General features: G+C 41.1%; 1 protein-coding gene across 1 annotated transcript in view; it reads right to left on the minus strand.

Annotated features, from left to right (window-relative positions):
* The window catches only part of LOC124622752 (ras-specific guanine nucleotide-releasing factor 2-like), an 898,440-nt gene that overhangs the window by 704,280 nt on the left and 169,605 nt on the right, over positions 1-24,555 (minus strand). The window contains exon 6 of the mRNA XM_047148541.1: positions 17,962-18,064. Within this exon, the coding sequence (XP_047004497.1) occupies positions 17,962-18,064 (103 nt within the window). The remainder of the gene's footprint in view (positions 1-17,961; positions 18,065-24,555) is intronic.

Here is a 24,555-nt window from a genome sequence, read left to right on the forward strand (position 1 = left end):
ACATCATATTTATTCTCCGTTAAAATGTTAGTTTCAAATGTAAGTTAGGAAATATTAACTTCAAAATGCTGCTGAGTGATAAGAGAATGGAGCTGAGAGGGCAAATATTCTTTTAATAACGATTTTTCGAAAAATCTGTCACACGTCGTCGACAAAGCGAGGCGCCAGCCAGCTTGGTGCTGCGGTTAGCGCGGCAGGGCAGGTATGGCGTTTGGGGAGGGGGGGGGGGGGGGGTGTACGCGCGGCGCTCTCTGGCCGCGACTCGTGCCAGACTTAAATGAAGGAATGCACTGTAGATTCCGCCACCAGCGGATTCCGCCGACTTCTTGTTGTCAGACATTACACTGCGTTTTGGATACCATTTGTAAATATTTCGAGTTCCGCGCATTTGAGTGCTGCACAATATGTTAAAGCTACTTGGGAAGCAGTGTTAATTCTTCAGGCAAAGTACAGAATTTTACACCGAGGAAGGTACCACAGTCTAACATAACAGTCGCGACACTCACTGCTGTAAAAGTTGTTGCCGTTTGACAGATGGAGCGACACTAGCGCTCCAAGCGGCAGGTAAGGTGAACGTCAGACACGTCGTAAGCATAATGTTTGTTAGCATCCATTTCCTACGTAATTTCCGAATTATTCGAGTTAGTTTCTTGCCTCCAAGAGTTTATGTAGTATCATAAGGCATATATGTTTCTAAAAATGATTCTAAAATAAGCGCAAGTGTGGACAAAAACCATGAAGAGTGTGGCAAGTTACAACACATTCGTGAAGAAATACTTGTGACATTGGGCAGAACTGCAGCTTACCACGTTGATATCAAAAGAATATAAACACACAGATTCACATGTAAGAAGCACAGACATGCAAAAGCGATGGACAGCTCGTTTATCGTTCTGTAGGCCTACTGTGTTTGTCATTGTCGCCTGTTGCCACAAGTACGACCTTCATCTTTATATTATTCTAAGCAACTGACAAATAGTGGGAGAAATATGCTGAAAACATTATAATGAGCTGATTACATTACATTTCACGAAAAACCAAATATTTGAATAATTTTCAAACAATCTGTCTGTAGGCACTTTCCTTGTCCCATGACAGTTTCGCTCGAAGTCTAGCGATCTGCACATTCTGACTTTTCACACTCTTTTGTAAGACACGAACAGCTGCACTTAATCTAACCACTTCATCGTCAAAGCAGGTCTGTGTTGACGATTCTCACGAATCTGGCACTAATACATGGAGAGTTGAACTGGCTGCTTCTGTGTCATAGGACTGTTTTACAGCTTTAGATTGACTGTCGAATCTTTGTGGCAGTTTCCTCTTCATCGTCAGTTGAGGTGGCTTATTTGGAATGTCAAACAGTGTGGGTACTGCATTTCACGCGAGTTTGTTATTGTCTGCGTCCATGAACTGGTTCTGTTCGAAATGTAGCGAACAAAACCTAATATTATTATACTGGTAAACCGGGTCTTTCTTCATAAGGTCTTCTCGTCTGCTATTAACTAGCCATATTTTTGCTCCTAAAACGAAACATTCATCATTTATACACATACATTTGCAAGTGAATCATAACGATACAGTTTAGTAACATGATGGTATATACCTCTCAGGATCCTTAGGAAACCTAAAAAAGACGTCTGTGGTGTCTTCTGCCTATTGCTGCTGCAATTTATTGCGCTACAAACGCTCCCGATCGTAAAAACCATTGTATAAATCAAAATAAACAATCACTATTCGCTTTCACGATCGCGCCGAACTCACAGTTCAACCTACCAGCCGCTTGGAGCGCTGCTGGCGCTGAAGGCAACAAAATCGAGGCGAAGTGTCGCGACTGTTATGTTAGACTGTGGAAAGTACCATATATTTTTATAACTGCAGTATGGACCGTAAGTCAATTGTCACTTGCAAAGACTTTGTTTTGCCTAGCGTACTGGTACACAGTTGTGAACTTGACCAGAGTGTAGTGCTCATAACTCAGCTAACATTAACAGTCTCAAGTTTTTGTACGTTGTTTGTTGTTGCCTTAGAAACAATTAAAAGACAGTAAAACTGCATTACGGCGTGTATTTGTTTTGCAAACGTAGCGAAGACATGAACACGATTACAGTGATGTTCCTGGTTTGTTCTGGAAAGTTTTCCAATAACCCATCCTCGTTCTCAACATGGTATTCAGAAATGAAGATTTGATGCGACTGCGTCGATAGCGAACCTTTCTCGCTCAGGTAAGGCTCAGTTTGTTATAAAATACGATAATGTTGCCGCGTAATGGTTTGTGTAATCAGCGGCTAAAAATGAAAGAAAAGCGTCCGAGGAGTACGGAATAGCTAGAGCAAGCCAACGAACGACACACAAAAATCTGAAATTCAGACCGTACAGGCCGACTATACTTCTGGGCCTAAATGCAGATGATCCGGACAGGTGTACGGAATTCTGCGAGTCGTACGCAGTCCGACAAGAAGCCGATCGCAAATTTCGGGTCTAGTGAAGCAAGGGATATAACCCGTCGGCTTTGAACAATGACGTCATACATTACTCATAGATATAATAATGTCTTCACTTTCAGCCGTGGATAATAAAACAGTTCTGTGTCCCGGATAAGCGCTATCATTGTACATTAAAATAATTGAATGTGATTTTAAAAGCGATCGCTACGTATTGCTCAAAATGTTCTTCATGTGCACTTATTTAAATAATTGGTTGTTTGCAATTCATTCGGTACTTAATTTGATTCTTAGTGATATTGAGGTAATTTGGACTATTAGTTTTTTTTTACGACAATTTTTAGTATCTCATTCTCATTTGTAGGTATGGATTTATCTGTTCCGATGAATCTGGATGATTTGAGAGAGGCTATGGGCGTAGACATGCTGGCCACGATTTCTTTTTTACAGATGTGTGGTCCCGTTGCCGAGAATGTTCGATGTCGTGAGTGCGGCGAACATGCGAGCCTCACAAGTGTATCTCGTCGCCATACTCACGACTTGTTCGTATGGCGCTGCAGCAAGGATCGGTTGTGGCGGTCCGTTAGACGAGGGACGTGGTTCGAAAAATCTAAGCTCGCCTTGAGAGACATTATGAAAATCACGTATTGCTGGTGTTTGAGATATTCTGTATGGCTGTGTGTACATGAATATCGTGTGAGTAAGCGTACAGTTGTGGATTGGTACTCTTTTTGTAGGGAAGTTTGTGGGGAATACATGAAATATGGTGGGCCGTTGGGGGGGGGGGGGGGGGGGGGTCGGGTGTTATGGTCAAAATTGACGAGTTGCATTTTGGCAAAAGGAAGTAGAATAGGGGGAACCTCCGGTGGGATTATGGGTTTGGGGAGGCTGTAGTTTCAGGTCAAGAGTGTGACGATGTAGTATTTAAAGTAGTACCCAATTGAAGAAAGGAAGTTTTGGTCAGCTTAATTGAAGATCACGTTGCAGAGGGTTCCACTGTAATTTCAGATGGTTTTTCTTCATATAGGGATTTAGGGGAAAGGGGTTATCAGTATCTCGTAGTTAATCAGAATATTGAGTTCAGATCATTATCCACAAGGGCTTGCACAAATAGCATAGAGGGTTATTGGTCAGCCGTGAAATATCTTGTAGAGAAGGGGAAACGCCGTCACTTAGACGAATATTCATGGAGTAGTATTCCGCAAAAATATTGCCTGTTTAAATGTTTTGTTAAACGGGTTGGGCAAATGAACCGTGCGAAGTATGTTAGCTAATTTCACATTAGGATGGGGGGTGGGGGTGAATGTGCGTGTGTGTGTTTGTTTGTGTGTGTGTGTGTGTGTGTGTGTTTTCGTAATGTTCTGTTTGTTGTGTATGTGGGTATGTGATTTTTGTTGATGTCTTTCTAGGCGATTCGGTTCTTTCAAGAAGTTCCCGTGTGGTTAAGTTCAGTTTTCCGTTTGTTTGTTTTTTACTGCATTTGACTATTTTGACGTATTTCATTGTTGTATTACACCATTACGTATGTTTTCGTGTACTCCAGTACGTAACAGAAATTTCGCAGCTGTCGTTCTTCTTCCGTTTCCCAGCACTAGTATCAGTACGATTTTTTCGCATCTGTACTAGCAATATTAAAGGCGAAACGCCCGACACAACTAAAATTTGTATCTCGTGCTTCAGTTGACCTTTACACTGACACTACCTATTCGAAAAGAACGACATATGTAACAGTGATGAGATTTACCAAAATATGTCAACTGGAGAGCAGGATAAAAATGTTGTGCATAGCTATATAGCTCAACTAAAGAACGGGATACTATTGTCACTGCTGTGATCAAAACTATAACTTGCAGTCGATAATGCTAATGCATCGAAGACGGAAAAAAAATTATGGTCCATTGTGAAGTACGGGATACAAATTGTATGTGTGTCGTCTTATTGCCTCTTCGCGTAGTTCAACTGAGGTACAGGTTACAAATGTAAAGTACTTCCATTTCTACGTTTTCGTTAGCAGTGTTCGTTAGCAGCATAGGTCAACGGAAGTATGGGATACACATATTATGTACGTAGCTCCTTCTGCCATCGGTAGTACTACTATCTACGTAGCAACAGACTATTAGTGGTAGCGGAAGCGAAAGAACCACATGTAAAATTTGTATCCCGTGCTTCAGTTGACCTATATAGTTCAGCTGAACAACAAGATATTAATACTAACGAAAACGAAGAAATCGACGTACGCTAAACTTGTATCCCGTACTTCAGTTAACCAATACAGTTCGAATGAGGTTCGAGATACAACCCATGTATATGCGACGTGAGGTATTCTATGCTACGAATATTTTCATCCGTTTTCCCCTTCATTTTCCACATTAATAATACTATAAAAACACGCGATTTCCTTAACGTGAAAATACTACTTGCCTTGATATATGTCAACTATATTTTTCGTCTCTCGTATTCCTTTGTTTCTGAACAGTCTTGTCAGCTCTTTCATCTGTGTAAAAAATGCTCTCTGGCCAGTTCTGACATCATTGGTCAAAGCCGACGGGTTGTATACCCTGCTTCACTAGACCCCAAATTTCACAAAATCATTATTTGGAACGACGAATCCAGTTTTAAGGTGAATGGCAGAGTGAACAAACACAGCTGTGACCATTGGGATTCTACGAGTCCCCATACGTTGATGGAGACGGAGTTGAACTCTGCTGGCATGAGTGCATGGGCAGTGATGTTTAGCGGTGGGGCAATCGGGCTTTCTTTTTGTAACGGAGCAGTCAGTTGCCTAGGTACGCTTCCAGTAGTGTTGTTAGAATTGGACAATAATCCACTTTTCGAATATCTGCAGCTGGTTAAGGAAAAGCTGATATTTCAAAAAGTTGGTGCGCCCCGCTTTATGGAATTACTACGGGAGAAATGAGGAACGGATTGGCAGACAAGGTACTATTGAATGGTCTCTACGATCCCCAGATACTACATGCATGCATTCTTCTGGGTGGAGTATACAAAAAGAGGTTTATTGCGTCAAGATTCGTGATGATGACCACTTCAAGGAACGAGTCGAATCAAATTCGAAAACCTATGGTCCCGGTAGGTTGGCGACAAAATTTGTAAATCACCGTTGAAAAGATGCAGTATTTATTTAGTAAAGCAGGAAAACCACGTAGAACATCTTTTGTAGGTCCAGTGAACTATAGGAGCACTTTGTGTTGATAACAAATTTTTATTTTTATTTGATTACTATTGTTGCACCAACTGCAAATTCGCCACCCTCTGTTCGTATAACATGTGGACAAGTAAGCCACACTTGATACGCTGCGCCCCATCTTGTACTACGAAACAGAACAGGTTCTTCTACCATGCAACATGTTGGTTGGTTGGTTGGTATGGGGAAGGAGAGCAGACAGCGAGGTCATCGGTCTCATCGGATTAGGGAAGGACGGGGAAGGAAGTCGGCCGTGCCCTTTGAAAGGAACCATCCCGGCATTTGCCTGGAGCGATTTAGGGAAATCACGGAAAACCTAAATCAGGATGGCCGGACGCGGGATTGAACCGTCGTCCTCCCGAATGCGAGTCCAGTGTCTAACCACTGCGCCACCTCGCTCGGTCATGCAACATGTGATACAGGAAAATGAACTGAGTTTTTTCAATGTCTTAATCATTTTACCTGTGTGCAGCCTCACATTATCAGGAAAGGAACAGAGATCTTAACGTAATCTATTTAAATAAATCATCATTTACTGTCTAGACCGCAATTTACATGAGACAGTTGAAACATGCTGGCTGGTTTCGATTTTGAATAACAATCATTCTCAGATCTGTGAACAATCAGAAAAAGAAATCATCTCTGAATTATTCTTAACAAAGTAATATAAAGCTTAAAAACGTTACAGCCGACACAATACATATACGAGGAGCCTGTTCCAGTAGTAAAATGAACACACTATCAGTTTGCAGAGTTCTAAGGATACTAATTTAATGCTTTCGAAATAATCTACCTTTTAAATCGTAAATGCAGGAGTGTATGCACTGAACAGTATCAATAGCGAAATGCGAAACCATGTTTTGCCGAGTCGTTAAAGCACAGTCCTGTCACATTAACTAAGCTCGCCCTGTTTCCCCACAGGATGCAGAAGGTCCTTGAATTTGTGCTGTCCAACGTACACTCAGTTCCAACTTAAACTGGGCCAATCACATGGACAAAGCTGCAGGTAGGGCGGAGCAGAGACTGAGGAAGAGTTAAATGATGTGGATGGGCTGTTTCAAACAACACTGGAGTTTTGCTGTATAGCGTCCTTTGCAGATGGGTTCGATAAAGTGCCTTGTTTTGAGATATGAGGATGCCACGAATATGATTTTCCAGTAGCTTTAATCATTAAAAGACGTCTCCATAGGATCTAACACAAGTATGTGGTTGAATGAATGGACTTGATTCCAAATCGCATACAGCATTTCTGCCACAAAGCATAGCATTACAGATCTGAAAGGTCAGTGTAGTGTTCATGGGATTTTGTACATTTTATATGACTTCAATCTAGCATTGAATTTTTAAGTGATTCCTCACATAGCACAACCATCGCAATCAACCATCATCGTCCTTCACCTATAATCCCATGGATATATTGCAGAACCTTTGTTACACTGTCTGCATGGTATCGAGATAGAATGTGTTACAAATAGTGTCTGTTAGCGTGGGAAATATCTAGCAGCGGCGCGAGAGACTTGGATTAATACCACGTCCCTTAACTGAATCACTCCCCCATGGCGGCAACATGCGCCCCCACTTTTGGTCTGTGAATACAAACCACGCGATCTTCATCTATATTCAGTGTTGCGATATTTCAAATGGTTCAAATGGCTCTGAACACTATGGGACTTAACTTCTGAGGTCATCAGTCCTCTAGAACTTAGGATTACTTAAACCTAACTAACCTAAGGACATCACACACATCCATGCCCGAGGCAGGATTCGAACCTGCGACCGGAGTGGTCCATGGCTGGGGTGGTGTAGTCTGGCATACATGCCTGTCAATGACTGCAGATGCTTTCTCCGGACTGAGCGTTGGCGCAGGCAGTTTACAAGGGGGGGCGGGGGGGTGCACTGCACTTGGACATTGGGAGGTGAGTGGGCTGTATGTGTGGGTGTTTTCAGTGGCAGACCCTTCCCCCTTCCTCCTCCTCCTCCTCCTCTTCCTGCTCATTCTTCGTCCTGGTGTAGCTGAGAGAAAACCAACTTAGGGGTTATAAAGTGCTTTAAAAACCCAATCACACCATCAAATTCCCGATTGATCAGTTTACTGTTTCCGATAGTGGTACTGCAACCACACACACCAGTCCAATCTCTCCACAGACTGTTTAAGGACAAAGCCCTCTGCAGTTTGTTTAAGGACATAACATGCAACTAAGCTGAAATTTGAAATTCTCAGCTACAGCAACCATAATGGACTTCGTACCAAATGACCTTACTGTGCCAGTATCCACTGATAGGAGGCAAGGGGGGGGGGGACTTAATAAGATTTGGAAACCAGATGGTTGCTCGATCTAATTCAAATATTCCAATTTTAGCATCCACCCAGAGGAAGTAAGGAAAGACTGTCCCACACAAGGGGTATAGATTTAATTAATTAGTCAATCAATCTGATAGCATGAGGGAATATTTCCAAGACATCCACATCTGTGGATTTACCAGGTAAAAGCTGATTTGTTTGCAGTTTGATCGCACCATGACCCATAGCAGTGGCAGATGAGAGGACATGTCTACATGTTGTTTCCACATGAATTTCTTGCGTATGAGATATCAAAGGGTTGCTACTACCTGACGTTTTTCTCCAGTGATTAATGTGACTTCCAGCTGGCATTGCAGCAGCTGACAGCGGTTGTGGAACCTGTGCATGTGGGGATACTGGAAGCAGCCTGCCCAGCAGATGCAGATGGGGCATGCTTCATGACTGAAAGATTTTTAACAGTGTAATTACGTTTGGTGAGTTATGGTGACAGTAGTCCTTGCGTGACTGGAATAAAACAGAGCGGCAATTGTTTAAATATTTCATACTGCCTTATCACTCTCAAAATGTTTAAAAACACAGTATACCAGGTACTACAGTCAATTTCCCCCACTATTCCTAAACTATATTCCACCTAAACTGCCTCGCATCTCATAAATTGTTTAAATAAACAATATTCAACATATTGTCTTGTCTACCAGAAATTATTTAAACAGTATTACATACACTGCAATCGATTTCCCCCCAATTTCTTTAAATAAATACTAAATTATGTACACTGCTTTTTATCCTATAAATTGTTTAAGTAAACAATATTCCACACATTGGTTTGTCTACCTGAACAATGTTCCATACACTGCAATCGATTCCCTGCCAAGCAGCCAGTCAACTGAGTCTTTTTCCCAGCAATTTCCAGGTGGAGGATTGGAGGGGGAAGGATGGGGAGTGGGATAGGATAAGTTATTTAATGATTAGTGTAACTAATTAGTCAATGAAATTAATAGAGTAGGAGGGGTATTTGAATAACTTAGGCCTGAAAGTGTACTTCTATTGGTGAGGAGAGAGGGTGGTTGGAGGTTTCTGGAAGGGTTTGGGTGGACGAGAGGGAGGGGGAAGGATGGGGGGGGGAGGATTTTCAGACAGATTATCCCCAGAGGGCCATAAATAAACCCCTAAAGGTTTAGCAGGACAATAGTTTCAGGACCTGTCAATCAAAAGAGAACGGTAGGGATGCCTTAGAATGTATGCTTGCCCTTGATATAGGAAACTCGCCCTAATAATGCGCTGACACCCCTGTTACCCTACTACTCTAGAGTTTTTTGGTTTTTTCTTTTCAGATTTCGTAATGTATAAAAGAGTTACGAACTTTCGAGCATGTCGGGTGACATTAAAATACTAGATAACACTAAAGTCACGCCTTTGGAGATGGCCAATTTATACACCAATGCTCACATGAAAAAGTGTCTCGATCTTAGAAAGGATAATTTACTGATGCATAAAATACTTTATGTAGGCTTTGGCTTAAAAGTGGTAATACTGTACCATGTGTCACCACATAAACTGTGGGTGTTACATTGCGTTACTGACTCCAAGTCATTGTCAATCACTAGTGTCTAACCGATTTTAGGAATAATAGTTGAAGTCATATAAGCTAGACTAGTCTCAGAACGATTGACTTTTTGCTACATACTAGACAGTGTGAAAGTGGTCAGATACTATTGCGCAACACGTATAAAAATTATTTTAATTTTAGTATATATGTCAAAAAAATCGTGACGAGTGTCATTCTTGTAATCTGCTGAATAACAACACTACTTACGTAGAGTGACAGTGTAAGGTGCTCTAGCTAGCGAGGTAACACAGGACAGTATCCACTTGAACTCTCTCATAGTTCAGCCTCCACTCCTGTCACTCTCTCCACACCCCTCCTACTCCTCCCGTCGCTGTCCACTGCCTCCAACCCCTCCTGAACCTGCCCACCTCTTCCTCCTCCTCTCCCTCTCCCTCTCTCTGACCATCACCTCTTCAGCCTCTCTTGACCATCACCTCCTCAGCCCTCTCTTGACTATCACCTCCTCCTTATTCTATTTACCAATCTCTTCCTTTCCACTGTCTGGCCAAGTCCCCTCCACCCTCTCCACCCATCTACTCCTCGCCACTATATGCTGACATCCTGTTGCCCCTCTCTGTTTGTCAATATCCTTGAAACCCCTCTCTCCCCATCCACTTCATCCTCCCATATCTGACCATCCCCTTCTCACCCATTTCTCTCCATTTTTCGTGTCTCTGTCTACATCTATGTCCTTTTCTGTCCATCTCCTTCTCCTCGTCCTCCTCCTCCTCCACATCCTCCCTTTCTCTGTTCATCTCCCTCCTCTCTCACTATACGTCTCCTGCGCCTCACCCTCTGTCTGCTTAGCTGCGCCTATCCACATACGTATACACTGGCTGCTGGACAGCGCAGAATGTGTGTCAGAGGTTGAAAAACCGTTTTTTACCAATGTCTCTGCTCCTAAAGGAGCTAGGAGGGTCTCACCTCCAGATCTGATTCTCAAATAGCAAGCAATATGTGTACCAAATTTGGTTGACATCGATCCAGAGAGAGGCTGCACAAACACATACATACAGACACCCTGTATACATGTACGAGTATTAGAGAAACATTTGACATACCTTTCGAATGGTGCTCGAAATTACGAACAGCAAACGAGGTGCATCAAATATTTCTGTAATTTATTTTCTTATTTACTTTTAGACAAATCGTTTCACAAAATATTTGACCTTTTTTTTATTTTCCAACTCTGTTCAGAAGCCGTAGAACATAATGTGTTTAAACATCGATAGGTATTCTGTTATTGTTAACAATATATTGATCAACTGAAAGTAGAAAAATTTCAGTTTAATTCATAGTTTTATATTTATTTTATTTCTCAACATAAAAAAGCATTTCACAGTTTCTAGACCAATACAATATTTTATGCACAGAACTACTACGCCTTGAAGAGATGAATTGTTTGACGCTTCATTACATAGCTAGCAGCATTTCCCTCTGATCACTGATTAAGATTTCCTTGATTACCCTGACTACTTTATGAAGTGAAACATACTTTCTCAAAATTAAACCTCACGCTAGTCACTTTGGTAGCCCATTTGTCCATACGCGACTTTTCATTTTCCTGTGATATTTCAAACAAAAATCTAGTGTGTAGTAAACAGGAAGTCTTACTTTCTCTCCACCCTATGAGGATCTTGCGAAATTAGTACCTTTACAAACTAATCTCGCCAAGCTGAAATCAGCTATATCTTTCGTACTGTTATGTGCATTACATGACTTACGTGTCTTAGAAGAGAAACAAATTCAAATACTTGTTTTGATGATTTATTACAGTTTAGAGAACGCACAGGTGGCGAAACACTGCGGAAACATTTTGAAAGTGCCTGTAAAAATGACACACATATTTCTCATAGAATCCCAGATGATTTTACTTGATGGATGCTCAGAAGTACTAGGAAATTATTTGATTAATCCCATCAATAATAGTGAATAATTTCGATTTTGGCAGAAAAAACAGTGGACACAGCAGGCAAGAAACAAAATCATGTGTATTCTTGCTAATGATGTAAATCTAAGGAAGTCTTCTCCAATAATGTTAGTTCAACAACCAGTATAACGTGTAATAAGAGGAAGTCCAAAATATGGGGAATGTTATCCATACAGCCCCATAAATTACAGGAAAATAATTAATTGAAAGAATAGGGCTTACAACGGCACCAGCGTAAATGGCGAGTAAACCTAAAATCTGGGAAAGTAATAGCAGATTTTACTTAAGCTGTATTATGTAAGTCTGCAGGCTTTCGTGGCCGTTGTCGCTGAAGTTAAAATCGTCTGGGTTGTTATGTAGTGTCATATTTCTTCAACCAATCGACATTTCGACGTCTCTGCTGGGATCTTCTTTAGGATCTTGTGGCGTCCACTGTAGCGTGACACTCAGAAACCAGTGTCGCCTTCTCTTATAAGGGGGAGTTTTTGTGCGCTTGTGCTGAAGTGGGATTATTGGGTAAAAATCTTCTGCTACCGTTGGTAGGTTATCGTTATTGCATAGAAAGAAAATTTTTCCAGCGCTAATGCCGAAGAAGAGGGTATTGGCTAAAACTTTTTTTTACCACTCTCTCCCTTCTTTGGCATTAGCAAAAACGTTTTTAGTCAGTACTCCCATTTTTCGGCATTAGCGCTGGGAAGCTTATCTTATTATCAAATATCGATGGACCACCAATGGTAGCCAAACATTTTTACCGAATAATTCCACTTCTCCAGCACAAGCGCGTAAAAACTCCCCTTTATAAGAGAAAACGACAGTGGTCTGACAGTGCTCCTCTACAGTGGACAAGTTCCCAACAGAAGGGTCGAAACGTCAATTGCTTAAGAAATATGACGCTGCCTAACAACCTAGAAGATTTTAACTTCAGTTATATTGTTAATATTATTGGATATAAGGTCCGTCTGTTATGCAAAGGGCTCTTTTTATGTGGCCCAAAAATGTTTCAGTAATTCGGTACCATCATCAGTGTTTTTTTATTGAAATCCTAGTGATGATGGCACAGAGATGCTTAAATATGTTTGAATCACACGAAAAAATGGTGTTTTGCATAAAAGGAGGATCTTATATCCAATAATTTTAATTGATAACTAGGCACTAAAATGGAGAAAATGATGTGTAAATAACAATGACCTCAAACTTCCTGAATCACATGAATGGGGAAAATTCTTTGCCCCCGCGGACATGAAAACCTGCAGACGCGCCTGAGTCAATTTTAGCCCTGTATAGAGTAGAACAGGTACAGTCACAGCACTGCTGTTCGTCTCTGTTACACACTACGACAACAACAGCCTTTCACGAGGGCAGTAAGCTACACTTCGGAATACGATATCGGGCGACTGCGAATAGTATTGTTTACACTAATTTTTAACTTAGTGTTTACAATAGGGAGCCATAAAAATCGGCTGTAAGTAAAAAAAAAAATTACACCGCTTTTTTCTGTAGTTTGCTTAGGAGCCAGGGACGTATGAAATGGTACATCACAAGACAGTTTATTTATGATTCTGTAGTAACGTACTTGTTGGAGAATTACGGTTTTCTTTTAAGAAACAAAAAATGGCTAGTACCCTGCTGGAGACCTGATGACCTGCAGGAAGACGTCGTAAACCTACTCACCAGCGTCAAGTTACACTTCCAGTCGAATCAGTGAAATTGAAACGTAGGAAACTTGTGTGGAATGCTACACCTGCTTTATTTGATGTACCAAATAAGCCACCAGAACTGTAGCCGAAGGGAAAGCCGTACAGACATGATAATAAAACCAAAAACGTTACAACTGTTTCTCAACATAGAAGAAACCAATTCCAAAATTGTTGCCACATCTGAGTCAAAAACGGCAGGAATCTTCAACACAATCGTTTTTGAAGCAAAAGTTATTACATTTACGAAAATCTTCGTTTCTTAGAAAGTCGAGTGAAGCGCAAGACTGTGCGAAATATTAGAACACATAAGAATTGCTAAGTGTCAAGGTAACTTGCTACCATAATACGAACAGACAACAGAAATACGAGTGTATGCTTCTCATGTGTTTACATTATCTTGCTTTCAGCGGAGTAAGCCGCAATTATATATCTAGTCGAAAGTATTTTTTTCATGAATAATTTGTAGCTTACATCGCTAAATAAGTGAGATTCGGCTTTTTTTTACACAATCGTACACGTATCTCAATAATTTAGTAACGCTTGGAACACAAAACATAACTATTTTGTTAATTAAATGGAAAAGAAACTAAAAAGAAACAATCTTACAGCTGGATGTCTTGCCGTTGGGAGCGCTAGTGTCGTTCCAACTCTTAGACGGTAAAAACTTTCACATCAGTCAGGGTCGCGGTTGTGTTTTTCATCCGCTTTGGAATGACACGATACGTATCTGCGCCAGGCTAGGACTACTGAAGTTAGTTGGTTCATGATTAAAGAAACTGTTAGCAATTTTAGCTCTACGAGGTGCAGTACAGTTACTTACGGAATATATTTTATTTTGTGGTTAGCAATTAGTCTTTTCCTTTACAGAATAAACTGAACTGAAAGTATTCTAATTTTGTTTTTAGCAATCGAGTGCAGTGTACAGTTTCTTTATTAATTGCTGCATGGAACTGAGACACGTTTTGTCATTTGGTGTTCTTCAGAGATTGACGACGCCCAGAGCGACAAGACACGATTAACGGTAGTGAGATGCTTATCCTAGCGCCCCTGTCATGACGTTAATGCTGGTAAATTAATGTTTCCGGAGGATTTTTATTTTAGGAGCGCGAAGAGTAGGTGAGTGTCCCGTTAGCAACAGCAAGTATCGCGATGAATGAAAGAACTTTCTTTTCAAACAAGGCGCTCAGAGCATATCGTCGACATGTGCACTGTCGTGTAGGCATTTGTAGCTCAGTACCGATACAATGGTAAGTTAGGGCAAGAAATCAAACGAAATGCAGTTGCCCTGCAATATACCTCAAACGAAATCTGTATTCCAAGACTCAGTTCAACTTTCTCCAGTGCGTTAGTAGTGGAGGTAGGGTTTTGTAATTCCACGCGTTGATTCCCGTGATCATTGGTTGATATCTCTATCCATGTCCGCCCTTGCATTGGAGTGTCAGCGCAGGCAGCCCCCGGCTCTAAGCTTTTGACTTCTGGTGGAATATGTCTCACTGTTAATCTTTAACCTGTTTCACTACTGCTGACCTCCCTGCTCGCTTTACGCAGTCTTCCAATTAACTGTGGTTCCCTGTAAGTGCTAGCGAAGTTGACAGCCACCCACGGTCGACACTAAGTTATGAAATAAATCCATTGCTGCTTTTACTTCTGTAGTTAAAGCCTCCTAATCAGAAAATGCGATACATGAACAGTAAAAATGCAACACATGGAACAAATTTCGTGCGATTTACAGACAATGGTGCACACGGCTTCCCAGACGACTGTGTCAACAGAAAGGTCATCCGGCTATAAAGTTAAATAAAAATAAATTTGACAAACCGTGAAAACCAGCGGACACTCCACGACAGGATAGGCGCTAGGAGGGGGAGAGGGGGGGGGGGGGGGGGGAGAGGGAGAGAGGGAGAGAGAGGGGGAGAGGGAGAGAGGGAGAGAGGGAGAGAGAGAGAGAGAGAGAGAGAGAGAGAGAATCGTACACGTGTGGTGTAACTTACATTACATGAATGTAGCTATTAAGGTTAACAGCGGTGCAATGCGCCCCTCTACAGCTACACGCACAACATCCAATCAGTAAAGTGTTATTTTAAAAAGGTGATTCAGTCTTGTTAGTCATACGCTTGGGCATCCGCAGAAATTTTTCCATGTGGCAGCTAAACGTTGATGTCTGTTTTGATTTGGTGAGCTTTGAAACCTGTCCTATCCCAAGAAGAATATAAGACTTACTGTAGCTCAAAAAATTGATATAACCCTCAGTATTTTTAAGATAGAATACTTTGATACCTAAACAGTAAGCATATTTCAATACAGTATGCAAAATTTCATCTTTTTATGTTCTTTATATGAATATAGATTTTTGTTTCAGCGATCTGAAACTACATTCTCATTTGATTAAATTCGCTATATCCAAAGAGTCCGGAAACAAAGCTATAAAATATTCACATAAATTAATAACATTCTCATTGTGTTACAATGAAATAGAATTAAAAATCTGGAATAGAAAAAAAGTCAGAACGATTGAGAAAATTCTGTTGCATATCAACAAAAATAACCATTAAAAATGCCAGATTAATACTCCTTGAAGACGACACTCGGAGAATAAATTTCAAAACGAGCTTCTTCAACTGTGATGCCATCTGCTACAACACACTGTTTTTTATAGTACTTCACGTTTGATCAGGTTAATGGATTTATTGCATTACTTTCATAGTTTCTATTTGTTAATGTTCACTGGCGTAAATGCGTTCTGAGTTTTTCGGATTTGTTAAGTAAAGTGCAGACTTGAATCGTTATATGAATTTGGGATACTACCCAAAGTCACCCTCATATTGGTTGGTAGAACAGGCTTAACAAGCTAGGCAAGAAGCAAGGCATTTCTCGCCTCCCCAGTTTACGGCCTGTCAAGAGGACTGCGGAATTTGTAGCGCCGTGAGTATGAGTTCTTCGAGAAGTGCAAACGCCTTAGGTATGCAGGAGAACTTCTGTGACCTCTGAAAGGTATGAGATGAGGTACCGGCGCAAATAAAGCTGTGAAGGCGGACAGTGGGTCGTGCTTGAACAGTCCAGTGGGTAGAGCAATTGGCCACGAAAGGCAAAGTTCCCACGCTCGAGGCCTGTCCGGTACACAGTTTTAATCCGCCAAGAAGTGTACAGTGCTGCAATGAAAGAAAGCATGTCCTCAGATTCCATCCTCACCTTCCTTCGCCGCTTCCTCCCCCCTCCCGCACCCTGCTTGCTGACGCCTAGGTGACATGATGTGAAAGTTATTCATTTTTGGGGAGATCGTGCTTCAAGGGTTATTTGAAGATTTTGCAATACTGAAATGTGGACATTATATCTAATGCTTGAAGAAATGGAGCAACCAACCACTTTTTACACAACCTCATTTATACCAAGATGCGTTTATAACTTCACGCTCGCAACCTTTTTCTCGTTAGCATTTCAAACTTGCAGCTGACTTTTAGTCTACCTTTTTGTCACATGGCTAATGCGGGGCTGAATCAGTGTGTGGATTCTGTGCTGTGCATCCAGAGGCATAAAAGGAGCTCTAACTTACAGAATCAAAGGCAGCAAGACGTTTGAAATGCAGTCGGCATAAAACGTTGTATTAAATAAGGCAGCGGCATCAATGTGTTGCGCCAATGCAAGATGCGTGAAAACCCGAAACGCGTTTTGTCGTAATTAAAGCTGTATGAATAGTTGCTGTTTGCTGTATTTTCTCAAGTAATTCAATCGACAGAGACGCCTGTCAATCTCCATTTTTATGAGTAACATACTATTATATTTATTAACTTTTCCATTTAAGTGTAGCTTCGCTCTGTCACTAAAAAATTGTAAGTAAAAAACAATTATCGTTTGCTCTCTTGTTTGGAAGCATACTTTCACAATATGTATTGCGTTTCATCTTCTCGTTTACGTGAAGTGCCAGTAATGGTTCTAGTCGTTATTGTAAACGACGTATGAACACAAACCACTTAGATGTTTGCGACACTGTTAAGTTCTCTTCTGGCTTTGTGAGTTGACTCCTTTGCGCTACGCTCAGTACATTCCGTGATTCGTGAGACGGCTGTAAATTAGGACAAAGAGACAATTTCATCAGATTTTTTGTTCCACTGGCCAATGATCTACATTGTTGAGGGTGAAATATTGGAATAACATGTAAGCTGAATAGCAACGGTGGATTCAGTTTTACTCTATTTACGTATGCAAAAAATGCTCCAGCATCGCCAACTACCTACAGAGTGAAGTTATGTCGCACTAGTAGAGAAACCTCTTGGTCGACTTAGCGTTGGTAATCTGAAACTTCATGGACACTGTAGCTGCATCATTTGAAAACTTCAGGGTGTCCATTTTCAAATGAGATGTAGCTCATCCAATTTCAGTATGTGATTCAGTAAATATAGGTATTTGAAACCGAGTCTACCTTTTTGATTCGGCTGGCGTATTCGAGCAGTCACAAAAAAAATGAATTATCAGTAATAAAGGAAAGAGTAAAGCATATAACGAATACGGAAGGCTTACGAAAATGGGAAAGTTTAATACTTTGTTAACATCTCCAGAGTGTAAGACTCTGGAAATTTAGAGGTGTAGCCCTACCGTATGAGAATAACATAAGGAGTAGAAGACATCGCTAAAATATTAACACAAAATTTTTTGTAATTTGGAGAGTTAGAGCAGGAATGGTAACAAATTAGCCACGATAGTTCACACGAAAAAGTCTTGTGCCTTATAGACTTACAAGATAAATAGGGAGACATCAATATTCAACAGATGCGAAGTCACGAACCTTGCCTGACGAATACTTGGTTCACATCGAGTAGGATGTCGCAGCCCTCGACGATCATTCGTTCTACAGCCAGGTTCTTGCGCAGATTTTCCGTCTCGCTGACCTGGAACCAGAATGGAGAACCTGTTTTGCTACAAGGAAAACATTAAATTCGAAGTCGTGTACATTTGAGCTCTGGAGTTAGATTTCTATGTAGAGAGAAACAACTTTCGCCCTGCCGTTGCCACAAAAACGACTTATACGACATTTGTTTATTTATGTCCTAAAATGCCAATAATTTTAGGAAATCCTTAAAGGGTTTGCTCTAAACCTGTTTATGATATGTCAGTTTAACGATGTGCCAACCTACTCACTATGTACCCTTCTCACCAGGATATAAGGCCTTCTTCAATCTATTCTAATAGTTGTTCTCATAGCATATATCATTAATTGTAGCTGCTCTTCAACTTACACAGTCTTACATAAATTTTGTCGTATGGGTGCAGTGGAAGAGAAATTTGTTGTTCTCCTACAAACATCACGACATTGAGTAACTGTAAAATGTCTCAATGAAGCTTCCATATAATGGGTAACATTTTAATAATTTTGTGAAGAACGAAAATTCAAGAAGTATTTTCAGTTGCTAATTGTATGTGTTTAACTGACAGTAAAGGCTTTTTGAGATTTTTTTATATATTTCTATTCCCTAGTTAGACAACTCTTTTCTGTAAACATATTTTCTATTTTTCCTGTCTTCTCATTGAGAGATCTTGCATCTACTTGAGAGCTTGTGCCTAGATGTAGGATTTAAATAAGAACAACCAAAATCTTCAATTTCTTTACAGTTAAAATATTTTTTGTTGGCTTATCACACATCATTTTTCATCCATAATAATATTTTAGAACGTTCATCACTTGAAACTCGTTTTAAATGATTCTTATAATATTTAGATGTGATACGTTTTCCACAGGCACAAAGCACCTTATTATACCTATTTTGTGATATTTATTAACACATCGTTATATAAATGTGAATGCTTATACTTCGTATATTTATGTGAGTGTAAATTATGAATTACCTTCTGCAATTCACAACTTATACACCTCTTGGACTTGATTGCTCTCAGTTAATATAGAAAATTTTTGATTAGACACAAATAAAATTATTTAATAAAAACAATGGAATCACTAATTTTGTTAAATATGGTAACACGAAGTCCGAGGAGATTTGTATTAAGACCACATCATTATATTGTACAAGAAAGAAAAATTAGAAAAAGTTTTGAGAAAGAATTTGAAAAAAAACTGGAGTTAGTTTTGTATTAATTAATCATCAAGACAACATTAAGTGATATCAGAAACATTATTAAATTTTGGGAGAAATGAAATGAGAACTATCTTCATTATGGAAAAACTGTTTATGCCTGAGCAGAATACTTTCTGACTGGAGCAAAATTGTCTGAAATGCAAGAAAAATTTAAACAAATTACAAAAAGGTTTTAATTTCTATGGTCATCCAATAAATATTTAAGCTGTACACTTCTTAGGAACACTTTTAAAAATCATATTAATCATTATCCGTTAAGTTTTGTTAATGTTATGTTTCTTCTATTTGCCTTCATTTGTTCATTATAACAGATTTCAGCAAAAGTGTGAAATAAGTAGACAATTATTAGCAGTGATAACATACATCAACAATAAAAATTTTTTACCAGTACATGCATCAACCAAACAGCAGAAACTCACTTATTATATTTCAATTTAATGAAACTAACGAAAGTATTTTAAAAATGCTGTATATTAAATGGAGGCCATCACAGATCAACTGATCACTCTCACTCCTGACTAATCTTCACACTTGCACTTGCTACAGCTACGACTTGTTACTTATTCATTCTTCAGTCTTAATATTTCTGCTTCTGAAAGTAAACTAGCTTCCTATGCGGCGAATAGTCCATATTTATAACGCTGCGCATCGAAGGTTCTCTATACAAGAAAACTGTAGAATATTTCCTCGAACAAATGCGAGACAGAATAACGTATCGAGATCACCAGAATCGCCGCGACTTTTCTCGTAGGTATGTGTTAGCTATCTATGCGCCAGACGCGCCTGCTACATAGGAATGTACAACTACTCGATAACTCGATTCAGTCGATCCGAGTGGCGAAAGAAACCAACGAACGAAAAGCGTGCTGGCTGGCTGGCGGGGGCGGCGAGGGTGGCTGTGCGGGAGGCCCAGGACCTGGGGGCTCCGCCACTGCTTAGAGATGGACTTTAAAAAAAAAAAAAAAACAGAGGGATAAGAGGTGTGAAACAGGGAATGAGAGAGTGGAAGAAAGAGAGAGAGAGAAGTTGAAAATCCCTCTGGGGTTTCCTTCGTGGGCTCAAAGGTTGTGCTGAAATTTATTAATAAGTATTTTTTCTATTTAAATTGGAGCACTACTGAAGAAGCTCAATAATGCAAGCAAGTAAATGTTTTGTATAACATTACTGCTGTAAATTTTTGAGTACTAGGTATAGAGAAAAAAATTGTATGCAGCTCAATAATTACTTTAGATTTACTTTGCCAGACAGATATTCTAAATTAATTAGTGGTTGGGATTTTAATGAATTTCATGATCTGGAATTCACACCGTGAAATACTATCCAGAATTTCTAGTTTAATGTTTTAACTGAAAATAGGCCCTATTATTACAGTCTTTTTCTCGATGTTTTTCGGAGCTCTGCAGTAGTAAGTTAACCACCTCTACGTGCCGTCCTTTTTTGGTTATTTCCCCTGGGTTCACAAAAGTATGGTCGCAATTTGCCCCTAGTTGACTCAATGTGCCCACATGCTACTAGGGACTCAGGTACGGAAACGAACGTTGCGGAAAGGTATAAGTGAAAATCGTCGATACCTCTGACAGTGCAATACCTGTACAAGTGGAATTGTTACTCAGATGGTAGGGTACGTTAATTTCATAGGTTGTACTCATAGTGAGGACCAAAACACGAAAAGTCTAGTTAGCATAGAATCTAAAATGTATACGTTAAGAGCTACGAGAACTTGTTCATCTTTGATACTGTGGGACACGGTTCTTCTACTGCAAGCTTTTTAGTGTCCATATTTTTAAAGGTCGTTGTACGGACGAAAACAAGAAAATATGTCCATTAAATATCGGCTCTGAAATGCATACCTTAAGAGCTACTGTGTTTGGGCACTTGTGCCATAGAAGGTATGTATTTCCACTGTCAGCAGCATCATAGTGTTAACTCTCGATATGATCGTTTCCGGAACAGGGTCCTTTAACTGAAATTGATACATTTACCGTTCTCCATTTCCCTCCAAGTTTATGGCATCGTCACGGAATAACCATGTATGCAAACGATTTAAGACAGATTCTGAGCAGCCCTATTACACTGTTTGCGGATGATGCTGTCAACTACCGTCTAGTAAAGTCAACATAAGATCGAAACCAATTTCAAAATGATTTATACAGGCTATCTGCATAGTGCGGAAAGTGGCAGTCCGTTGTAAATAATGAAAAGGGTGAGGTTATCTGCATGGGTACTAAAATCTGATCCAATAAATTTCGGTTACATGATCAATCAAATAAATCTAAAGGCTGTCAGCTCAACTAAATACGTAGGCACTACAATTATGAACAAATTAAATCGGAACTATCACATAGATAATGTTGTGGGGAAGGCGAACCAAAGGCTGCGTTCTGTCAGCGGTATACTTCAGAGAAACAACAGATGTATTAAAGACTCTGCCTACATTACACCTGTCTGTCCTCTCGTGAGGATTTCTACGTATTACGGGGTCTTTCACAGAGAGGACTGAATGTAGGATATCGAAAATCTTCAAAGACGGGCAGTTCGTTTATTAAAACAAAGGCACTTTTAGTTGTGATGGTATCTTCTCACGAAATTTCAGTCAGGAACTTACTTCCCCGAATGTGGAAATACACTCCTGGAAATTGAAATAAGAACACCGTGAATTCATTGTCCCAGGAAGGGGAAACTTCATAGACACATTCCTGGGGTCAGATACATCACATGATCACACTGACAGAACCACAGGCACATAGACACAGGCAAAAGAGCATGCACAATGTCGGCACTAGTACAGTGTATATCCACCTTTCGCAGCAATTCAGGATGCTATTCTCCCATGGAGACGATCGTAGAGATGCTGGATGTAGTCCTGCGGAACGGCTTGCCATGCCATTTCCACCTGGCGCCTCAGTTGGACCAGCGTTCGTGCTGGACGCGCAGACCGCGTGAGACGACGCTTCATCCAGTCCCAAACATGCTCAATGGGGGACAGATCCGGAGATCTTGCTGGCCAGGGTAGTTGACTTACACCTTCTAGAGCACGTTGGGTGGCACGGGATACATGCGGACGTGCATTGTCCTGTTGGAACAGCAAGTTCCCTTGCCGGTCTAGGAATGGTAGAACGATGGGTTCCATGACGGTTTGGATGTACCGTGCACTATTCAGTGTCCCCTCGACGATCACCAGTGGTGTACGGCCAGTGTAGGAGATCGCTCCCCACACCATGATGCCGGGTGTTGGCCCTGTGTGCCTCGGTCGTATGCAGTCCTGATTGTGGCGCTCACCTGCACGGCGCCAAACACGCATACGACCATCATTGGCACCAAGACAGAAGCGACTCTCATCGCTGAAGACGACACGTCTCCATTCGTCCCTCCATTCACGCCTGTCGCGACACCACTGGAGGCGGGCTGCACGATGTTGGGGCGTGAGCGGAAGACGGCCTAACGGTGTGCGGGACCGTAGCCCAGCTTCATGGAGACGGTTGCGAATGGTCCTCGCCGATACCCCAGGAGCAACAGTGTCCCTAATATGCTGGGAAGTGGCGGAGCGGTCCCCTACGGCACTGCGTAGGATCCTACGGTCTTGGCGTGCATCCGTGCGTCGCTGCGGTCCGGTCCCAGGTCGACGGGCACGTGCACCTTCCGCCGACCACTGGCGACAACATCGATGTACTGTGGAGACCTCACGCCCCACGTGTTGAGCAATTCGGCGGTACGTCCACCCGGCCTCCCGCATGCCCACTATACGCCCTCGCTCAAAGTCCGTCAACTGCACATACGGTGCACGTCCACGCTGTCGCGGCATGCTACCAGTGTTAAAGACTGCGATGGAGCTCCGTATGCCACGGCAAACTGGCTGACACTGACGGCGGCGGTGCACAAATGCTGCGCAGCTAGCGCCATTCGACGGCCAACACCGCGGTTACTGGTGTGTCCGCTGTGCCGTGCGTGTGATCATTGCTTGTACAGCCCTCTCGCAGTGTCCGGAGCAAGTATGGTGGGTCTGACACACCGGTGTCAATGTGTTCTTTTTTTCCATTTCCAGGAGTGTATTTTGTTGACTTCCATCTGCATAGGGATAAATTATTATCAAAACAAAATACGAGGAATTAGATCTTGTGTGGAACGATTTAGGTGTTTGTTTTCCTGCCTGCTGCTCGAAAGTGGAATTGTAGGGAAACAGTCTGAAGGTGGCAGGTTAAAGCCTCTCCCAGGCACTTAGGTGTGATTGCAGAGTAGTCATGTAGATATAGAAAACTGCTGCGAGGGAGTGGCTGCATTCACAACCAAACGATTCGTCTCATGAGGTATCTGTGCACTTCCTGCATTACTTTATTTGCACAATACATACTAATATTATAATGCGGAAATAATTCTGTCGGTTACGTTTTGACAACTCTGTCGGTTACGTTTTGACAACTAAACCGTTGAACCAGTTACCATGGAATATGGTATGGAGATAGCTTGACTACTGAAGGAGAATATAATCTACGTTAGAAAGTGAAAAAGAAAATATTGACCCCTAAGAGGGTGAAGTAGGGAACGGAACATCTCTCTTTTAGTTCAGCGAACAGAAACTGCGCTAAAAATTGTTAGATTTGTAGCATAACGTCCACGTTGTATGAAACACAGCCATTTCAATAGCGCACGCACCCCTCAGCAGCCGTACTGCGCTTGCCACCGCGTCCTGTACTGTGGCAGCCATGCCTAACCGAACAGGCAGACACGTGGGCGCAGCTGATGTATCTGCACGTACAACAGCTTATTTACTCACCATCACTCATCGTAACAAAACTGACACACGAGTGCAGCAGTGGGTAGCAGCTAGCAATAAATCATTAGGGATTTTACTTGCATCATTCTCATAAGTAAAATTTTATAATAAAATATGGCAGTTTTCAAAGGAATTTCATTCTGTTCACATAATCAAGTCGTTCTTCAAAACTGGCCCTGTCATGTCACCCAACTTCAGAATGTGGCAAAATCATCCTCATTTAGTTTATTCGGAACTGCCTTCACAAAAAAAAGACGAAGTAAATATTCCAGAATTCGAATCGAGAACAGCTACCAACATGAGTAACGTAGAAGTAAAGATCCCCAGAGTAATGAAGCAACTTAAATCACTTAATAAAAGCAAGTCTTAGGAAAGGGTCTATTGACACACAGTCAACATGTGTTTAGAAAACATCGTTCCTGTGAAACACAACTAGCTCTTTATTCACATGAAGTGCTGAGTGCTACTGACAAGGGATTTCAGATCGATTCCGTATTTCTGGATTTCCGGAAGGCTT

This window comes from Schistocerca americana, chromosome 7 (genome assembly GCF_021461395.2).
Source record: "Schistocerca americana isolate TAMUIC-IGC-003095 chromosome 7, iqSchAmer2.1, whole genome shotgun sequence".
Classification (NCBI taxonomy): domain Eukaryota; kingdom Metazoa; phylum Arthropoda; class Insecta; order Orthoptera; family Acrididae; genus Schistocerca; species Schistocerca americana.